The sequence below is a fragment of the Danio aesculapii genome, chromosome 15 (genome assembly GCF_903798145.1).
Source record: "Danio aesculapii chromosome 15, fDanAes4.1, whole genome shotgun sequence".
Taxonomy (NCBI): domain Eukaryota; kingdom Metazoa; phylum Chordata; class Actinopteri; order Cypriniformes; family Danionidae; genus Danio; species Danio aesculapii.
In genome coordinates, this window is record NC_079449.1 from 44,053,452 (window position 1) to 44,076,298 (window position 22,847).

The 22,847-nt window shown below is 34.1% G+C and overlaps 1 protein-coding gene and 1 non-coding gene across 3 annotated transcripts in view; one reads left to right on the plus strand and one right to left on the minus strand.

Annotated features, from left to right (window-relative positions):
- porb (P450 (cytochrome) oxidoreductase b) overlaps positions 1-20,296 on the minus strand; it is a 49,861-nt gene extending 29,565 nt beyond the window's left edge. Inside the window, exons 1-2 of one of the 2 annotated variants that reach the window (XM_056473088.1) lie at positions 20,199-20,296; positions 9,520-9,697 (exon numbers count right to left, since the gene is read on the minus strand). In XM_056473088.1, the coding sequence (XP_056329063.1) occupies positions 9,520-9,680 (161 nt within the window). In that variant the 5' untranslated portion in view covers positions 9,681-9,697; positions 20,199-20,296. Of the gene's footprint in view, positions 1-9,519; positions 9,698-11,840; positions 11,902-20,198 lie in introns of those variants that run through there. The other variant, XM_056473087.1, reaches the window with a different exon arrangement.
- Positions 20,297-22,674: 2,378 nt separating this feature from the next.
- On the plus strand, positions 22,675-22,747 carry trnak-cuu (transfer RNA lysine (anticodon CUU)). The gene has a single exon. It is a non-coding gene; the product is annotated as a tRNA-Lys (tRNA).
- Positions 22,748-22,847: the final 100 nt, after the last annotated feature.

A 22,847-nucleotide genomic window follows, 5' to 3' on the forward strand; every position in this document is an offset into this window, starting at 1 on the left:
CATGCTAATAACATGCTAATTCATGCTAGAAACATGCTAGTAACATGCTAATTCATGCTAGAATCATGCTAGTTACATGCTAATCCATGCTAGAATCATGCTAGTAACATGCTAATTCATGCTAGAATCATGCTAGTAACATGCTAATTCATGCTAGAATCATGCTAGTAACATGCTAATTCATGCTAGAATCATGCTAATAACATGCTAATTCATGCTAGAATCATGCTAGTAACATGCTAATTCATGCTAGAAACATGCTAGTAACATGCTAATTCATGCTAGAATCATGCTAGTAACATGCTAATTCATGCTAGAAACATGCTAGTAACATGCTAATTCATGCTAGAAACATGCTAGTAACATGCTAATCCATGCTAGAATCATGCTAGTAACATGCTAATCCATGCTAGAATCATGCTAGTAACATGCTAATTCATGCTAGAATCATGCTAGTAACATGCTAATTCATGCTAGAATCATGCTAGTAACATGCTAATTCATGCTAGAATCATGCTAGTAACATGCTAATGCATGCTAGAAACATGCAAGTAACATGCTAATTTATGCTAGAATCATGCTAGTAACATGCTAATTCATGCTAGAATCATGCTAATAACATGCTAATTCATTCTAGAAACATGCTAATTCATGCTAGAATCATGCTAATAACATGCTAATTCATGCTAGAAACATGCTAGTAACATGCTAATTAATGCTAGAAACATGCTAGTAACATGCTAATTCATGCTATTAACATGCTAATTCATGCTAGAAACATGCTAGTAACATGCTAATTCATGCTAGAATCATGCTAATAACATGCTAATTCATGCTAGAATCATGCTAGTAACATGCTAATTCATGCTAGAATCATGCTAGTAACATGCTAATTCATGCTAGAAACATGCTAGTAACATGCTAATTCATGCTAGAATCATGCTAGTAACATGCTAATTCATGCTAGAATCATGCTAATAACATGCTAATTCATGCTAGAAACATGCTAATTCATGCTAGAATCATGCTAATAACATGCTAAATCATGCTAGAAACATGCTAGTAACATGCTAATTCATGTTAGAAACATGCTAGTAACATGCTAATTCATGCTAGTAACATGCTAATTCATGCTAGAAACATGCTAGTAACATGCTAACTCATGCTAGAAACATGCTAGTAACATGCTAATTCATGCTAGAATCATGCTAATTCATGCTAGAAACATGCTAGTAACATGCTAATTCATGCTAGAATTATGCTAGTTACATGCTAATTTATGTTAGAATCATGCTAGTTACTTGCTAATTCATGCTAGTGACATGCTAATTCAGACTCGGCTTTTCAAGCCACCATAAAGTTTGTCCTCAAACTTTAATATCTAGTTGATTATTAAAACTGATATTCAGCAAAAGAGAGGGTATGTTTCATATGTTTTTGAAGAAAATAAAGGGATGCAGTGATGTTAAAGGCTCTGTTTTGTTATAAATATGTATACAGCGAAGATGACAGTCATATAAATATGCCGCTACACAACGCCTCAGTTCCTTTTATCATGTTTTCATTTTATTTATTAAGCTAGTGAAACAACGTAGCCAGGATGATGTGAATGACATTATGAAGTACACTGTTCCCTTTGAAGATTTACCCGATGTGTCCTCGAGAGTTTGTTTTCCATATCAAACCTGCAAAGTCTGAACTTACAAGGAAAGGGTGCAAGACTGAACTTTGTGTACTTGATATTGAGAAAAAGCCCCAATCAGATCTTGCCACGGCTCTATTTTCAGATGTCTCTATTTCCCCCCCGTCCACACGGACATGGAGCAGCAGTGTTTTAAAACCCAAACAGCCCCTTCAGCGTTTCCAAAATGCTCCGCTTTCAGTGCTTGAAAACAGTGTGGACGAAAGACATAACCTTAGCAAAACTTATGCGTTTTGAAACTAAAGCTAAAATGTATTAGTGTAAACAGGGTTGTGTATCTGCTGTGAATAACACACATTGTTAGATTATGTTTAACACGACTATCATTTCTGTGTCCTTAGATATCAGTGTGTATTTTTTTATGCCACAAGTGTTTTGTTTTGTCTGCAAGCCCAAAACAAACATTATTTCACCGAAAACACTGATAAGCTTTGATCTTTAACTAGGAATGGACTAAAATGAACTCACTGCTTTGGAAAGGGGTGTGTGGCAAAAAAAAAAACACCATCTAAGCTATTTGCCAATCATAACGCACTGGCGCAGTTAACCAGTCACAACGCATTTGATATTTGATTAATGTGAATTACAGGAAAAATAATGTGTTTTCCAATCACCAAGCATGAGAGCATGTTCTAGTACACCCACAAAACAAAAACCACCACTTTGTATAAGAGCGTAACTGGAATATCCGACTAACAAATCATCCGTTACGCTTTTATTATTATTATTATTATTATTTCACTCTGCTATTTTTTTTGTAGGTCTGACATAACATTTAAATGCTATTCATTCATTCATTCATTCATTCATCCATCCATTCATTCATTTGTTTATTCATTTATTAATTAATTAATTCATTAATTTACTTGTTTATTTATTCATTCGTTCGTTCATTCGTAATTCGTTTATTCATTCACTTATTCAATCATTCATTTACTTATATTCATTTATCCATTCATTTGTTTTTTCATTCTTTCATTTATTCAGTCATTTACTTATTTGTTCATTCATTCATTCTTTATTTATTCATTAATTTATTAGTTTATTCATTCATTTACTTGTTTATTTATTCATTCCTTTATTTATTCATTAATTCATTTGTTTATTCATTTATTTACTTATTTATTTATTCATTAATTCATTTGTTTATTCATTCATTTACTTATTTGTTTATTCATTCATTAATTTGTTCATTCTTTCATTCGTTTATTTATTTAATTATTAATTAATTCATTTAATTATCCATTCATTTACTTATTTATTTATTTATTCATTTATTTATTCATTCATTTACTTGTTTTTTAATTAATACATTTATTCATTAATTCATTAATTCATTTATTTATTTAATCATTTGTTCATTCATTTATTTACTCAATCATTCATTTACTTATTTAATTATTCATTCATTCATTTATCCATTCGTTTATTCATTCATTCATTTATTTATTTATTTATTTATTCATTCATTTGTTAATTTGTTTATTCATTCACTCATTCAATCATTCATTTACTTATTTGTTTATTCATTCATTTATAAATTCATTTGTTTTTTCATTCTTTCATTTATTCATTCATTTACTTATTTGTTCATTCATTCATTCATTCTTTATTTATTCATTAATTTATTAGTTCATTCATTCATTTACTTATTTATTCATTCCTTTATTTATTCATTAATTCATTTGTTTATTCATTCATTTACTTATTTATTTATTCATTAATTCATTTGTTTATTCATTCATTTACTTATTTGTTTATTCATTCATTAATTTGTTCATTCATTCTTTCATTCATTTATTTAATTATTAATTAATTCATTTATTCATCCATTCATTTACTTATTTATTTATTAATTCATTTATTTATTCATTTATTTACTTGTTTATTAATTAATACATTTATTCATTAATTCATTTATTTATTTAATCATTCGTTCATTCATTTATTTACTCAATCATTAATTTACTTATTTAATTATTCATTCATTCATCCATTCGTTTATTCATTCATTCATTTATTTATTTATTCAATTATTTATTTATTTATTCATTCGTTAATTCATTTATTTATTCACTCATTCATTTACTTATTTGTTTATTCATTCATTTATTCATTCATTTACTTATTTGTTCATTCATTCATTATTTATTCATTAATTTATGAGTTCATTCATTCATTTACTTATTTATTCATTCTTTTATTTATTCATTCATTTACTTATTTATTTATTCATTAATTCATTTGTTTATTCATTCATTTAATTATTTGTTTATCCATTCATTAATTTGTTCATTCATTCTTTCATTCGTTTGTTTATTTAATTATTAATTCATTCATTTATTCATCCATTCATTTACTTATTTATTTATTTATTCATTCATTTATTTATTAATTCATTTACTTGTTTATTAATAATACATTTATTCATTAATTAATTCATTCATTTATTTAATCATTCGTTCATTCATTTATTTACTCAATCATTCATTTACTTATTTAATTATTCATTCATTCATTTATCCATTTGTTTATTCATTCATTCATTCATTTATTTATTCACTTATTTATCTATTCATTTATTTATTTATTCATTCATTTATTTGGTTATTCATTCATTCATTTACTTATTCATTCATTCATTTACTTATTCATTTATTTATTCATTCATTAATTTGGTTATTCATTCATTTATTTATTCATTCATTCATTCATTCACATTTTAATGCACATCAGCAGCATTTGTTATATTCATGTCAACACTTCAGTAATAAATAAAACATATTATATATATAAAAAGTAAATAATTCCATGTACTTAGACATGTAAAAACGATGAAGCCAATTTAAATTATGTAGAGACAACATGAAGGAATTGTGTGGAACCCTGTAGTTTAATTTACAACCCTAACGGTTTCATGAAATATATACAAATAACAACAAAACTAATAAAATTTATTTCTCACAGTATTTCCTATAATATTTTTTCTTCTGGGGAAAGTCTTATTTGTTTTATTTCAGCTAGAATAAAAGCAGTTTTTAATGGTTTTTAAAGCCATTTTAAGGTCAAAATTATTAGCCCCCTTAAGCAATGTGTGTTTTGGATTGTCTCCAGAACAAACCACTGTTATACAATGACTTGCCTAATTACCCTAACTTTACCCTAATTCACCTAGTTAAGCCTTTAAATGTCACTTTAAGCTGAATACTAGTGTCTTGAAGAATATCTAGTCTAATATTATGTGCTGTCATCATGGCAAAGAGAAAAGAAATCAGTTATTAGAAATGAGTAATTAAAACTATCATGATTAGAAATGTGTTAAAGAAATCTGCTCTCTGTTAAGCTCATAATTCTCTCTTCAACTGTACATTCTATTAAAACATGTTTTTATTTGAATGCTATAGAAATAAACATTAGGCTATCATTCACTGAGCAATTCTAGGAATTCTTCTACATTTAATTAACCATATCCCTGTCTGTCTCTGCCAGATGACGCATGTTAGAAATATAAATAAATCACAAAATGTCTCCTTCAACCATGTGGAAGTCCTACAGTTTGTTATCTCACTTAAAAAAAGCTCAGGAGTGTCTACAAAGTCTGGCATTGGATTAGACCTTTGCCAATGACACTTTTCAAGGCTAGGCAAGCAATACACATTCCCTGCAGCTCCAAAGTCAGCAAAATAACAGCATTAAAAACACACACACACACACACACACACACACACACACACAATTTGTATTTGTAGCATTTCAGACTACAGGGCCCATCATACACCCAGCGCAATGAGACGCGTTTGGTGCAATTTGTTGCAATTTCAGCCAACATTAATTTTACATTTTCCACCACGTTGTTTAAATAGCAAATCCATTTGCGAAACTTTGTGGACTTATGGGTGTGCTGGTCTACAAAGGAGGTGTGTTAAGGCGCATTGCACGCTGCTATTTTGAGGAACTGAAATAAACCGCGCCATTGACCAACTAAAAGCTTCTCTAAAGTCCAGCAGAGCTTGTTAGTTATGCGTCTATGCAGGTCCAAACGCTTACACACTGCTGAATGCACACAGGATAAACAACAATACACAAATATCTTTATATATGAAGACAATTAAAGGATTAAAATGATACAAACATTTTCTACATCAATATAAACACCACTGCCTCCATGCCTTCTTCACCTCTGGGGGCTTTTTCAGTTTATTCATGTCAATCTGCATCTGTATAATGTTATTATTATTAGCAGTATTATTTATTAGATGCATATTTATATTTGTTAAACAAAAGCTAGTTTAGATTTGTCTAATTGTAGGGTTTTAGAGATGTCTGCATCACCATATGGGGCATAAGAACAGGACGTGTGTTTGGATATAACTCAGTGTTTTGACCACACTTCATTATTATTGTTCATTTATTCCTTTGCTGGAGATTAGAACTGAATTTAGAAATAGTTTTGACACAAATCTTTGTACTTAACAAGCTAAATTAAATATGTGGGCTAATGGATGTGTTCAGAGGAGTGAGTTTCCACTGTTTCCTCACTCCACTAAAGTAAAGGAGTAAAGTAAAGTGTAAAAGTAAAGTAAAGAGGCTGAATGAAGGAGGCTCGTTCTTTATTCTCGCGCTGCAGATGCTCTGTTTAACTGTTTTCCCACTAGTGAAGCGTTCAGTTTTTACACTTACTAAGTCCACCATGTAAATAGCAAATGCGCCATGGAGCGACGCAACTGACTCTTAAACAGAATGTGAGATGAGACTCTGATTGGTTTAATGCAGGTTATGCTTAAAACACACCCAGAACTCATTAAGAGAATTAGCACAACCCTGTTAGACCATGCGCCGGGGCATTTTCCCGTCCTTTAAATAGCAAAAGTAGATTCATACGCCCTTAATGCTTTTGCGCCATGCACTTTAGACTTTGTGCCTAGATCAATAAAATAGAACCCCAAATGATCAATAACAGCAGTTTTAAAATAAATGTGTACTCCATTATAGGAAACAGTCATTTTTCTTAGGTTTTATTTGACTTCATACAAAAGTCATACAAAAAAAGCATTACTCAAATTTATTTGTAGATTAAAATTACTTAAATAAAATTTTAAATTAAAATAATTAAAGGGGTAGTTCACCCAAAAACATAAATTCTGTCATTATTTACTCACCGCTTACTCATTTCAAATGTGAGTTTCTCTCTTCTCTCGAACACAAGACAAGATGGTTTAAAGAATGTTGGAAACCTGTAACCATTGACTTCCATAGTGTTTGTTTTTCTTACTCTGGAAGTCAATGGTTACTGGTTTCTTCAGAAAATGTTCTTTCGTGCTTGACCGAAACTCATAATGGTTTGGAACCACTTGAGGGAGAGTAAATAGTGAGAAAATGTTCATCATTGGGTGAACTATGGCTTTAATATTAATAAATATATACATTTAGTAAATAAATATATTTTATACAATTTGTTTTTTTCTATTTGCGAGAAACATAAGTGTATGAATGAATGAATCAATCAATCAATAAATGAAGGAAGGAAGGAAGGAAGGAAGGAAGGAACGATCAAACGAACGACAGCATGCACGAACGCACAAATAATTAATTAAAGAAATAAACTAAACCTGACAAGAATCTCAGGACTGATTATTCTACCTTAGCCAACAATAGACATAAAAGAAAGAACAAACACAAGCACGCACACAGGCACGCACAAATAAATAAATTAATTAATTAAACCTGACAAGAATCTCAGGACTGATTATTCTACCTTAGCCAACCATAAACATGAATGAATGAACGAACGAATGAACGCACACAGGAACGAACACACGAAGGAACACACAAACAAACAAATGCACGAACGAACGCACACGTACGCACGAACGAACGAACGAACGAACGCACAAACAAACGAACAAGTAAAAAAATAAATTACATAAACCTGACAAGAATCTCAGGATTGATTATTCTACCTTAGCCAACCATAGACATAAATGAATGAACAAACACAAGCACGCACGCAGGCACGCACAAATAAAAAAATAAATTAAACCTGACAAGAATCTCAGGACTGATTTATTCTACCTTAGCCAACCATAGACATAAATGAATGAAGGAACGAAAGCACGCAGGCACGCACAAATAAATAAATTAATTAATTAAACCTAACAAGAATCTCAGGACTGATTATTCTACCTTAGCCAACTATAGACATAAATGAATGAACGAACGAACGCACACAGGAACGAACACACGAACGAACACACAAACAAACGAATGCACGAACAAATGCACGAACGAACGCACGAACGAACGCACACGTACGCACGAACGAACGAACGAATGCACAAACGCACAAACAAACGAACAAGTAAAAAAATTAATTACATAAACCTGACAAGAATCTCAGGATTGATTATTCGACTTTAGCCGACCACAGACATAAAAAATGAACAAACACAAGCACACACACAGGCACGCACAAATAAATAAATTAATTAAACCTGACAAGAATCTCAGGATTGATTATTCGACTTTAGCCGACCACAGACATAAAAAATGAACAAACACAAGCACACACACAGGCACGCACAAATAAATAAATTAATTAAACCTGACAAGAATCTCAGGATTGATTATTCTACCTTAGCCAACCATAGACACAAATGAATGAACGAACGAATGAACGCACACAGGAATGAACACACGAACGAACACACAAACAAACGAATGCACGAACGAATGCACGAACGAACGCACACGTACCCACGAACGAACGAACGAATGCACAAACACACGAACAAGTAAAAAAATTAATTACATAAACCTGACAAGAATCTCAGGATTGATTATTCGACTTTAGCCGACCACAGACATAAATGAATGAACGAACGAACGAACGCACACAGGAACGAACACAGGAACGAACACACAAACAAACGTATGCACGAACGAACGCACACGTACGAACGAACGAACAAATGCACAAACGCACGAACAAACAAACAAGTAAAAAAATAAATTAAATAAACCTGACAAGAATCTCAGAATTGATTATTCGACTTTAGCCAACCATAGACATAAAAGAATGAACAAACACAAGCATGCACACACGCACAAATAAATAAATTAATTAATTAAACCTGACAAGAATCTCAGGATTGATTATTCAACTTTAGCCAACCATAGACATAAAAGAAAGAACAAACACAAGCTCGCACACAGGCACGCACAAATAAATAAATAAATTAATTAATCCTGACAGGAATCTCAGGACTGATTATTCTACCTTAGCCAACCATAAACATAAATGAACGAAAGAACGAACGAATGAACGCACACAGGAATGAACACACAAACAAACACACAAACAAACGAATGCACGAACGAACGCACACATATGCACAAACGAACGAACGCACAAACAAACAAACAAGTAAAAAAATAAATTAAATAAACCTGACAAGAATCTCAGCACTGATTATTCGACTTTAGCCAACCATAGGCATAAAAGTATGAATAAATGAATGAACGTAAATGCACGCACGCACAAATAAAAAAATAGTAGAGTAAAAGTGCCGATACAGCACAAAAAATGTACTAACGTGAAAGCACAAGTACACATTTTCAAAACTACTTGGTAAGGTACAATTCCTGAGGGAAAACCTACTCAATTACAGTAATCTGAGTATTTGTAATTAGTATTTGGATCTTACAGTGTAACATTAAGATCATATTAGTGCAGTCTGGCGTGCTGCAATCATTCAGGATTATTAAAACCTGCACAGCGTGAGCCGGGCTTTAGTCAGATACAGACGCTAGGTACTTACGCGGTCTCCAGCTTCTTAAACTCAGGAATGGGTTCAGCTTTTTTGCGGAAGATCAGCCAGTAGATCAGCAGGCCAGCAATGAGAGAGAAGAGGAAAAGGTCCAAGTTACTGAAGAAGGGCTCGTCCTCCTCCATCATCTCTGTGGGCTGTGTGTCTGCCATTGCTATGAGGAGCACTGCTGCGAATGAAGAAGAAATAAAGTGGGCTGAAGAATCACTGTTTATGGACCCTTTTAAACCCTTGACAGTTTTTAAACGTATGAACATTTATTTGTATTTCTGTATGTTTTATATCATCTTTGCGTTAAATTTCAAAAAGTAGGTTTTTACAGCATGTCTATGGTGGCAGGACAGTAAATCTGCCATTATTCTCTCTTCTGGCTGCTGTTATCAGTCTCACACTATTGTTTTCCTTCATCTAAAAGTCTTGATAGCACCATCCTGGAGTTTTTCATTCATTATTTCAGCAAATAGGATTGTAAATAAATGATTTGTTGTACTCTCCCATTCACTGTGCTCTGAGTTCACCAACTATGATGACTTCTGTTGAGGAGAAACACACAAATATGGTGCATTCCACCTCAAGTGGCTATTTTGGAGCCAGAAAACCACAAACGAAGATATTTTGAAGAATGTTAAAATCCTGTAACCACTGACTTGTATAGTAGGTAAACAAAAAGCTGCAGCCATGTTTAAGCATTTCAGATTTTAATCTGGAGTAAATTCTTAAAAACAGTGTTGACCTTTGTTTGGTTCTCAAATGTGTGTATCTTATTTAGGAGGCTGCTTCTGTCTCAAATGAATTGATGAATGAACTGATGAATGCACTGTGTTTTCCAACAAGGCAACTAGGGTTGGGTCGATGGGCGATAGACATCACGATGCTGATCGAGCATTGCGATCCTCCGCCCCGCCCCGCCCCCATTGCAGCCGAAACCCACTCGCGAAAAACACACACTGAGGCCCCGTTTACACTAATACGTCTTAGTATTAAAATGCCATTTTAGAATCTATCAGGTAACGTGTCACAGCATCAGTCGGTTCTTGTTGGTTGTGCACCTTTTTTACCAACCAAGTTTGTGGACGCCATTATAACGACACAGATCACTCTGCCTATTCATGCCAGAGTCCTGCGGAAAAAGTGATTGACAGGTGGTAATTTGTGTGTAGCTTATCTTTATTTATTTATGATTTGGTTATGGGTAAAACAAAGACCATGCGGGTCAGGTACTTGAAACGGTAGGCTACAAATAATTATTTAGTTATGAATTAATTAATTATTCATAAATAATTAATTCGCTGCCGGCTATGACGATGATGCCATTGTCCATCGCAATGTTTTACATTAGACATCGTACGATGCCAAATTGGTCGACATCGCCCAACCCAAATGGCAACTCACGGTGCTGAAATATAATTGGTTAAACTGGCAGTGGGCTGGTTATAGAGGACAAAACAAAGAAAGATTCCAAAATAAAGTAATTTTTTTTTAAATCACTGTTTATTTTTACCTCAATTGGTTTCAAACTTTTTTTTCCTCTGTTGAACACAAAAGAAGGTATTTTGAAGAATGCGTGAAATCTGTAACCATTGACTTGCACAGTAGGACAAAAATAATATAGAAGTAAATGGTCTTCAAAACTTCTTCTTTTGTGTTCAACAGAGGCAAGAAACTGAAACCGGTTCAAAGCAAGCAAAGGGAGAGTAAATGATGACAGGATGAATAATGTTTTGTGTGTGCGTGTGATTTAAAAAGCTGCAGTCATATTTAGGCATTGAGCAATTCCAGCATTATGGATGTGACATCTGCAGTAAAAACTCAACGCATAAATTCACAGAGAGAGTATATGTTTACATTATATTGAAACACCGGTTTATATTTCCCAAACATCTATAAACATGTTTTATATTTTAAATGAGGAAAATAAACATGCGTTATGGATGTGACGAATAAAGTCTGTGAGTTTACAGTAGGCATGGGCCGGAATAAGTTTCTGATGGTATAATAACCTTGGATAAAAATATCACGATTTCACTGTATTGTGATTACTGCTCTAAAATTTATTCTTTTTGAATGTCTGGATTAAAAAAACAACAAAATTTTCCCCCTTTGAAAACAATATATTTTAATTTTTGAAAGATTTAAAATATTTTGGAGCAGTAAACATGTAAAATAATGAAAATAAATCATTGATTTCTGCTGTCTTCATTAGTTTCAAACACACTGATTTCATTACAATTTAAAACTACATCTTTGGATATCTTTTCTGCTGGAGATACTGTTGTCCAAAGTAAATAAATAAACCTTGATAATAATAATACCTTGAACACGGTTATCGTCCCATGCCTGGTTTACAGTATACAACATCCTTTGGCGAAATTCTGTGAATTAAACTGCACAAACCAAAAGGAATTTTTACAGTACTGTCAAATACAAACCTAGCAAAAAGTGTTTTGCTATTTTGGTGAAAACTGTGAGGTTAAAGTCTACAGAAGCCCTGAACTGCAAGGTAAAAAAAAAAAAAAAAGAAAACTTACATTGTTATAACGACATTATATCTTGTTATAATGACATAGGTTTTCTTTTTTTTTTTTCCTCACCACCAAGACTGCTTTTTTTTCACCTTGCGGTTCAGGGCTTCCATAAAAGTCTACACAAAAAGTTAGAAAGGGTTTAGGGCTGCAACAACGAATCGATTAAATCAATTAAAATCAATTAATAAAAGCGTTGGCAATGAATTTCAAAATCGCTTAGTTGTGTCACCTGACACGGAGACGTTAGATTTAAAAAAAAAAAAAAACTTTAGTTGAGCGTGGAGCGAAGTGAACATGCGCCTCTCTCGCCTCATAGACACTACTGAGCAAAAACCTGAGCGGAGGTAATGTTAGATGAAAGATACAGAGAAGTTTGTGCCACTCAAGGTGTGGGAGCATTTCACACTAAATAAACAAAAACGTGTGCCAACGGCTAAATGTGCAGAAGTGATGACAGAATCCTGCTTTTGTTCTGTTTTAAAGTGAGGAACGTAATGTCCCTGCTGCTGGTGTTTACTTGTTATCCAGCTTGACAAGCATGATGTGAAAAATTCAAACTGAGCTTTGGCGCGTTGGCTGGCGCTGAACCAGAGAAAGACTTGTCATATTATCACAGTTATGCAGTGTTTTTAACCACCCAATGCTTATTTTGTGTTTTAGACATGTAAATACACACAAGTACTATAGTAAAACAATACATTTAGTTTGTAAAACACACAAGAAAGTCTATGGAAGTCTAACAATCCATTTAAATATAATTTGTTGATGTGTATTATTCATATCAGCTACACGTAGTGAAAGTAACAATAAAGTTTAATCTATTCTTCTCCCAGCTGGCCAGACACTTGCTAGGATGCATTTTGGGAGTAACTGGTGAATTTACGTGTTGAATTCTGTGTGTTCTGCTTTTATAAATGAGGCAAATGCGCGGCCGCAAGTAAACCTGGGGATGCCCATCTCTTGTCATAGATCACGATCATTTATATGTCTTTTAAATAAAAACATTTACATTTACATTTAGTCATTTAGCAGACGCTTTTATCCAAAGCGACTTACAAATGAGGACAAGGAAGCAATTTACACAACTATAAGAGCAGCAGTTTTTTTTTTTGTTTGTTTTTTTTGTGAGAGAGAGAGAGAGTACAGTTAGTGGTATAGCCAGAGAGGCAGTTACAGATTAGGAAGGAAAGTGGAGACTAAACAGTTGCGTTTTTACTCGTTTCTTGAAGACAGCAAGTGACTCTGCTGTTCTGATGTAGTTAGGGAGTTCATTCCACCAACTGGGCAGATTGAATGTGAGAGTTCGGGAAAGTGATTTCTTCCCTCTTAGGGATGGAACAACGAGGCGACGTTCATTCACAGAACGCAAGTTTCTGGAGGGCACATAAATCTGCAGAAGTGAGAGCAGATACGAAGGAGCAAAGCCAGAGGTCGCTTTGTAAGCAAACATCAGAGCTTTGAATTTGATGCGAGCAGCAACTGGCAGCCAGTGCAAACGGGTGAGTAGCGGAGTGACATGTGCTCTTTTGGGTTCATCAAAGACCACTCGTGCTGCTGCGTTCTGAAGCAGCTGAAGAGGCTTGATAGAATTAGCTGGAAGCCCGGCTAATAGAGAGTTGCAATAATCCAGTTTGGAGAGAACAAGAGCTTGAACAATGAGTTGAGCTGCATGTTCAGATATGAAGGGTCGGACCTTTCTGATGTTATAGAGCAGTGGTTCTCAAACTTTTAAACCCGCGACCCCCATTGTAAGATCGTCAAGAACTCGCGACCCCCCACTACCAAAGCATATACAAACAATAAAAATAGCTTTTTTTTAAGCTGTTCACAATATTTTAACTTTATTTACTATAGATTACAGGGCTCGAAATTAACATTTCTGCTTGGTAACACTGGTGCTTCTAACTTTAAAAATGTAGACGCACCAGCCAAAATTTAGTGGCTCCCACCAATTATCGCACTGTTACTACAAGTTTTATAAACAGATTTATTGCATTTGAAAATCAACACTAACAAGCAAAAAAAAAAAATATGCATGCGTGAGGAAAATATGTCTCAATGAAATCCCGTTATCACAAGAAAAGACATTTTTATAACATAATTGAGTGACCAAAAGATACACGGACGGATATCCCAAAAGATATCCCACAGACTTTACAGTGAATGCTAGTTATTTTCATAGCAGACTTGAAGCCAATGGAGGTCTTTTATCCACTCTTCAATAAGTATAGCTGGTGGATTAACATTCAGCACATGATCAGTAATCAGATGTGCCAATATTTGTAGCTTTAGGTGTTTCTAAGACAAAATCTGTCAGTGTTGTTTTCATTCTCTCGTCTAAAGCGCTTTACATTTTCGCGGTTGTAGCTCCTGTCATCTGAAGACAGGAGGCGTTGACTGAGTGATTGACAGCTGATTTTAACCAATCATTCGTGTTCAGTTCTTAGAGCAGTGGGCCAATAAGAAGAGCGCGAAGGCGGGGCAAGCGTTGAAGGCTTTGTTTACTGCGGCAAGTTGACATGACAACAGTTTTAAACTGTTCCTGAACGCTGCGTTCCAAGTACAAAGATGCATTCTGCCTGAATGTGTCCTAAATACTTTATGAATCAGTAATATCTTTTTAAAAATCTGAAAATATTAGCTTTCACTTGTAATACTGAAAAATATTTATTATAATCACTGAAAATTACACAATTTTTAAATAACTCTCGCGACCCCTTGAAATTATTCTGCGACCCCCGCAGGGGTCGCGACCCCCAGTTTGGGAACCACTGTTATAGAGTGCGAATCTGCAAGATCGAGCAGTTCTAGAAATGTGGTCAGAGAAGTCATCAATCGTCATCAATCGTTACTCCAAGGCTTTTTACCATTTTGGATGCAGTGATGGTTGCCCCATCCATCTGCATTGAAAAGTTATGGTGTAGAGTAAACCCTCACTTATATATTTTGCATTAAAACTGGAAAGCATAATAATAGTGTCACGTGACAAACATGACACGACGCCACAGAAACATTAAGAGTGAGTGAAACAGCTATGAACTCCAGTAAAGTCATTGTATGCGGAGGCTACGTCGTGTTTGCCTCAGGCATCACGCAACAGTCAGTCAGCAAGTCACCTTAAAGGGTCAAATAAATAACGCACAGCACTACTGCGGTTACAGAAAAGTTATGATTATGCGCTGTTATAATTCACTTACCTTTTAATACATTTTGCTGCAATTATAACCCGTTTTGCTGCAATTATAATTATATATATATAATAATAATTTGCTGCAATTATTATAATATAATTATTAAAAAACAACAACGACTAAATGTTTTGAATGAGAAGCTGTAATGTAGCCGTGGCGGGATGAATTTAGGTGTGGCGCCCTGCCATGGAAGAATGAATGTAGCGGACACCATGACCTTTTTGGTTTATGCTTTAATAAAAGACTGGACAAGAAGCCATTCTAGGATTTCATCCTTGGGGAGCTCAGCCCTTGCTATTGTTGTGAATTTAACGTTATGTATTTAATATTATATTATAATTATGATTGTGTGGATGTTTAAATAGATCCAGATCTTTTGACAACACTGCAGCTATACACTGAATGCATTGATGTGACTGATAACACCTTTAATAATCTATGAAAGACTTTTGGTCAGTTTCATGTCACATAATATCCTTTCTTTGGCTGACACAGCAGCAAAACACTCACAACTAAATTACCACACATGTGCAGAATAGCAAAAAAATAAATAAATAAAAATAAAACAATAAATATATATATATACAGTATATATATATATATATATATATATATATATATATATATATATAGATAGATAGATAGATAGATAGATAGATAGATAGATAGATAGATAGATAGATAGATAGATAGATAGATAGATAGATAGATAGATAGATAGATAGATAGATAGATAGATAGATAGATAGATAGATAGATAGATAGATAGATAGATAGATAGATGCAAACTATAGACAGACAGACAGACAGACAGACAGACAGACAGACAGACAGATAGATAGATAGATAGATAGATAGATAGATAGATAGATGCAAACTATAGACAAACAGACAGACAGACAGACAGACAGACAGATAGATAGATAGACAGACAGACAGACAGACAGACAGACAGACAGACAGACAGACAGACAGACAGACAGACAGACAGACAGACAGACAGACAGACAGACAGATAGATAGATAGATAGATAGATAGATAGATAGATAGATAGATAGATAGATAGATAGATAGATAGATAGATAGATAGATAGATAGATGCAAACTATAGACAGACAGACAGACAGACAGACAGACAGACAGACAGACAGATAGATAGATAGATAGATAGATAGATAGATAGATAGATAGATAGATAGATAGATAGATAGATAGATAGATAGATAGATAGATAGATAGATAGATAGATAGATAGATAGATAGATAGATGCAAACTATAGACAAACAGACAGACAGACAGACAGACAGACAGACAGATAGATAGACAGACAGACAGACAGACAGACAGACAGACAGACAGACAGACAGACAGACAGACAGACAGACAGACAGACAGACAGACAGACAGACAGATAGATAGATAGATAGATAGATAGATAGATAGATAGATAGATAGATAGATAGATAGATGCAAACTATAGACAGACAGACAGACAAACAGACAGACAGACAGACAGACAGACAGACAGACACAGACAGACAGATAGATAGATAGATAGATAGATAGATAGATAGATAGATAGATAGATAGATAGATAGATAGATAGATAGATAGATAGATAGATAGATAGATAGATAGATAGAAAATTTCAGTCAGTACCTCTTTATTACATTTGTGTTGGTGGTAAGTTTTCATACACTCTCAGAAAAAAAAATGGTACAATGTTGTACCAAAGAAGGTACAAACCCTTGTCACTGGGGTAGTACCTTTTTATGGAACAGAATTGTACCTTAAGACAAAGAAACAACTTTGTACCATTGCAGTTTCTACCTATAAGGAGATGATTTGTACCATCGGAAACCAAAATGTACCTCTGGTTTTTAAAACCTGCAGATACAATATTGTAGCATCATCAAAGAAACAAATCTGATCCATGAAGGCACCACCACAGCGACGAGACACTTTATACCTTACCAGTGTCTATAATGTGTTCCTTCAAGAACTATTTAAAGGCATTTTGCTCTATACAAAATGCCTCAATTTATGTTCAGTAAATAAAAAAACATCAAATACATTTTTAAATGTAAAAAAAGTTTGTGTAAATGCACCTTTTCCATTTACAATGAAAAATAAAAATCCTTTTACATAAATCAAAAGATCGTTTTCCAGCTAAACATTACACACAAATATTTCAGAAATACATTCTCCCATCTACAATATGAAACATTTTTTTCTCTAATTTTCACACAACAGCTTTGTCATCACTTAAAAGTTCATTTAATTTACTTTATTTTAAAATAGAAATAGAATTATGCAAAAGTATTGTAATGAGATATGCTCAATGTCTGATTAGTTTAACAATAGTAAAATGTCTGCATGAACACTGCGTATGCAGGACTTTTGCCAGCTCACGTGCGTAGTGGAAAACAAACACCAAAAGGTGCGGATATCACTATTGAAACTGTGTTTTTCAGAAAATGTTCACCAAATGTTTATTAAAAATGCATTAAATGTTTAGTCTACATACCTATAGTTTTGTTTTACCAGTTGTTTTGTTTTATAGAATTTAATAATGAATGTTTACGAGTTTCTTTAAACATGCTTTTATATGATGATTCATGTTTTAATATGGAAATTATTCATAAATCACTTTGCCTTTCCAGTAATATTTATTTTCATATATATTGTAATAAAGAAGGAGTTGTCCAACACTTATCAACCTTTTTTATGAGAACAATTGTGTACCTTCATTTCAATTGTACCATAAAAGGCACAGAAGAGTATCATAAGAGGTCTTTTCTGTACAATATAAGGTACAACTTAAGGAACGTTTCTTAGGGAACATTATTTGTACCACCGTGTACCTTTTTTATGAGGGAGTGTTGAAAAAAGAAATCTGCTACTGTTTACTTTAATATTTTTAGTTAAACGATACACTTAAAAAGTCCAGTTCTAAGTAAACTTTACAATACTTTTTTCCCAAATTACTAAGTTTACTTAAAGTGAACAAATTAAGTGTTACTTCGACATAACATAGTTAAGCAAAAAGTACACTTAATCGTGTGAAATTTACTTTAAAATACTGAATAGACAGAACTTCCGAAGAAAAACGAAGTAAATTTTACTCATCTTTTTTTAATTTCATTGTTTTATTGTTATCTCACGCAGCTTTTCGATCAAAACACCTCAAAGATCCAAAGTCCATATCACTATACCATAACATCAATGCTGTACATTAATGAAAGTTCATTTATTCATTCATTTTCCTTTGCCTCAGTCCCTTTATTCATCAGGGGTCGCCACAGTGGAATGAACCGCCAACTTATCCAGGATATGTTTTACACAGCTGATGCCCTTCCATCTCCAACCCAGTACTGGGAAACACCCATACACACGCACACACACTCATACACTACAGCCAATTTAGTTAATCAATTCCCCTATAGCGCATGTTTTTGGTCCGTGGGGGAAACCAGAGCACCCAGAGGAAACCCACACCAACACGGGGAGAACATGCAAACTCCACACAGAAATGCCAACTGGCTCAGCTGGGACTTAAACCAGCAACCTTCTTGCTATGAGGCGAGGTGATCGTGCTAACCACTGAGCCACCCTGTCTCCACCCAAAAGATTAAAAACTCCAAAGTCCATATCACTACCATAACATCCACCAACGCCCTAAATTAATAAAGTTACCATGCAAATCTTTTATACGCACAGAACCAAACAAATCTTGCCAGTCTAAAATACATTTCACAGTTCTCCAATGGCCTGAAATGTATAAATGGAGATTGAGGTGAAGTTGGTTTTTATATTCAGATATATATATATATATATATATATATATATATATATATATATATATATATATATATATATATATATATATATATATATATATATTGTTTACCATGCTAATTTAAATATTCAGTCTGAAATTTCATGCAAGTATGTCTTTAAAACAACATCTGCACTATTTAATCGACTGTAAACAACAACACTGCACCACAATAGTCATTATATGATAATGATTTCACTATTTAAAATGACCAAAGAATGCTTTTCTGAAATTAGATTATCAAGGAAAAAGTCTGATTGTGCAAATATATTAAATGGAGCTACTCCTTTTGAGGAGATTTAAAACAGTGACATTAGCCAGGTGACTGGCTTGAAATGACTTGCCATATTTTACTCTTATCATGATAATGTCAAATCAAGAACAGAGCCAAGTCACGTGTCTGACAAATGTGCTTTCTCAGCAGTGTCAGAGACATGAACCGGCTTTAAATCCCAATATCGCAATACACACACACACACACACTCTTTCAGGCGTCAAACTTATGTCACACAGATTAACCAATAGTAATGGAAATATGGTTCACATGCAAATCATCTACAGCAAAGTCCACCAAACATATATACTCTGTATACTTAACTCTAAAACACATAAAAATTACCAAAACAAGTTCAATTCTTTAACATTGAAGACATTGGAGTTATTTAGTCACATATTCTGGACACCTAATTCCTAACTGTACCACTAATACCATTTTTTTGTATTTAAAGTAAAATAGCAAGTTAAATAACGAAGTATATGAAGGTAATATTCACATTTCTAAACAATAAGCTTAAACAATTAGGAAATGTTTCAAAAATCTTAATAAATGACTCAACCACAGTCTTGACCACATTTTGTTTACTTTTTTTACACGTGAAACGCATATAGCTGTATTAAACTGTAAACCCTCAAAGTAAAACAGTTATAATAATTCATTGCTTTCATTGTTTATATATCTGTTTCTATATGAGAAATGAACAAAGAACGAATCGCCGAATATCTTTCGGTATCTGCAGGCATTATCGCTCAGTATCTAATAAGTATGTGTCATATAGTGACACCAGCTGTAAGTAATAATAGTTTTTAATAAAATAAGTTTGAGAATAGTTGTTACCTGCTCACTTCTGGACCGACAAGCGAATCGATTCACGCGATGCGGAAACCTGATGTCATCCCTCCGTCATACACGCTCGACCATACCATTCCGCTGATAGGGGGGGAACTCGAAAACATCTGCAAGTTTATGTTCATTTAGATGCGAAATACTGCCATATAAATCTTTACAGATGTTTATAATAATTTAAAACAATGACTGCGTGTTCTTATTTCGAGTTGTGGTAGTATAATTCAGTTTAAGTTGCATTTTTAAACCTCGCGTAACCTGGTAATACAGTGGGCGCCTCTAAAAGATAGTTTTGTAATGTTGCATATGCAACGTGAAACAATCAATTTCAAAGTGCAGCGTGTTAAGGGTGAGGGTTATGCAATCATTAGTATGGTACATCATGTCTTCACGTCCCTGAATCCGCAGAAAAAACTTTCCTTCATTGTGAGGCCACAAAAATACTAGCCTAAAACAAGGTGAAACAGAAAGTTGCTAGTGTTTCTGCTAGTGTAAGTACCCGAACTGCCTTTCAACAGTGCATTTAATCTAAAATGTACGTCTCATATTAACTCTTATATTGTTTTTTTTCACAACATTATGTATTTGTAATTATCAATCATTTATCAGTCCATTATCATCAGGGGTTGCCACAGCGGAATGAACCCCCAACTATTCCAGCATATGTTTTACACAGCAGATGCCCTTCCAGCCACAACCCAGTACTGAGAAATGTATTTATAATAATAATAATAATTTCCTTTCCTTCGGCTTAGTCCCTTTATTCCTCAGGGGGTCACCACAGTGAAATGAACCGCCAATTATCCAGCATGTGTTTTACACAGCGGATGCCCTTTTAGCTGCAATCCTGTACTGGGAATAATAAAAAAAATAACAATAATTATTATTATTGTTTTGTAAATGTGAAGTCTGGCTTACAACCAAGCCAGTGTTTATTGATCACTATCTGTTTCTGATTAGTCAGGCAAATAACTAAATAATAGCTAATCAAACTGGACAAATATTGATTACAGATTAAATGAATAAACTTTAGTTAGCAAGGAAGCAAAAACTGCAATCTATGTTCCCTTACAGAAAAAATGTCCCATCACATGTTAAAAAATATATTTTTTATCAGTAAACAAACCTGCTGTTTCCAGAATTATTAAAACACATTAGCTATAGACTTTAAAGGGAACCTACAATGCAAAAATCACTTTTATAAGGGGTTTAAACACAGTTGTGTGTCAGCAGTGTGTGAATATAGCTAGCCTCTAATGGTAAAAATGTATTAATCCTATTTTTTACAATCACACTTTTATTGACATTCTCCTTTTGTACGTGTCATTAGAGAGGGAAAGCCCCGCCCATCTCTCCCTCATTAGCATAGTCAGTCTTGTTTTTTGAATCTGCTGCTATGCTGACCCACATTTGTAGCTCCGCCTCTATTTAAAAGAGAACAATCTCATTTTAATTTAAAGCGACAGTCACAATTGGATCAAAACCTAAAAGGTGTTTTTATTTATTTAACATCTTCTAAAAAGGCAGCACACTATGTCCCCTTTAAAGTAGATGTTTATGATTTAGATATTGTAACAGGTTTAAACTATTGTTCTTTACCTTTTGCAAATAATATATTTTGTGTCCATGTCCATGACAATTGCAGCTTTGCTCAATCATGTCGAATGTGAATCCAATTTAATTAATATCTCCCAGCCCAACCTTAAAGGTCCTGTGAAGTGCTTTGAAAAATGCATTTTTATTCGATGTTTGAACACGAAGAGAGGGCGGAGCATATTGTAGCTCCTCCCCTTTTAAATAAACAGCCAATTCTGATTTGTTTTTTTACAAGATGACCTCAGATTTTAGCAGAAGATTGTTGTCCAGTGCATGTATTGGCCAATTTTTTTATTCTTGTTGACTTAAAAACACCATCAAACTTGACACGAGTAGGGAAGGTATTGATGAAAACAGTGACTTGCTCTTGAATGAGTTTTTATCGGCCCGGCTAGCTCAGTTGGTAGAGCATGATGCTCTTAACCTCAGGGTTGTGGGTTTGAGACCCACGTTGGGTGTTTCTGTTACATTTCTCTCTCTCTTTTCACCAGCTTTCATTTGGGTTATCGAGCAGACCTATTGAGACAAAGTTCAGCGTTTCTACCACTGTTGATTTCGATGATCAGAGTCTCTGTGGCGCAATCGGTTAGCGAGTTCGGCTGTTAACCGTAAGGATGGTGGTTCGAGCCCACCCAGGGACGAATTAAGTTTTCGCTGCTTTGCAACTGCCAACAAGTGCACGGGGCATATATCCTGGGCCACATGCTGTCTAGCGTTACAAGATGACCTCAGAGTTTAGCAGAAGATAGTTGTCCAGTGCATGTGTTGGCCTATTTTGTATTCTTGTTGACTTAAAAACACCCTCAAACTTTACACGAGTAGAGAAGTTGTTGATGAAAACAGTGACTTGCTCTTGAATGAGTTTTAATCGGCCCGGCTAGCTCAGTCGGTAGAGCATGAGACTCTTAATCTCAGGGTCGTGGGTTCGAGCCCCACGTTGGGCGTTTCTGTTACCTTTCTCTCTCTCTTTTCGGCAGCTTTCATTTGGGTCATCGAGCAGACCTATTGAGACAAAGTTCAGCGTTTCTACCACTGTTGATTTGG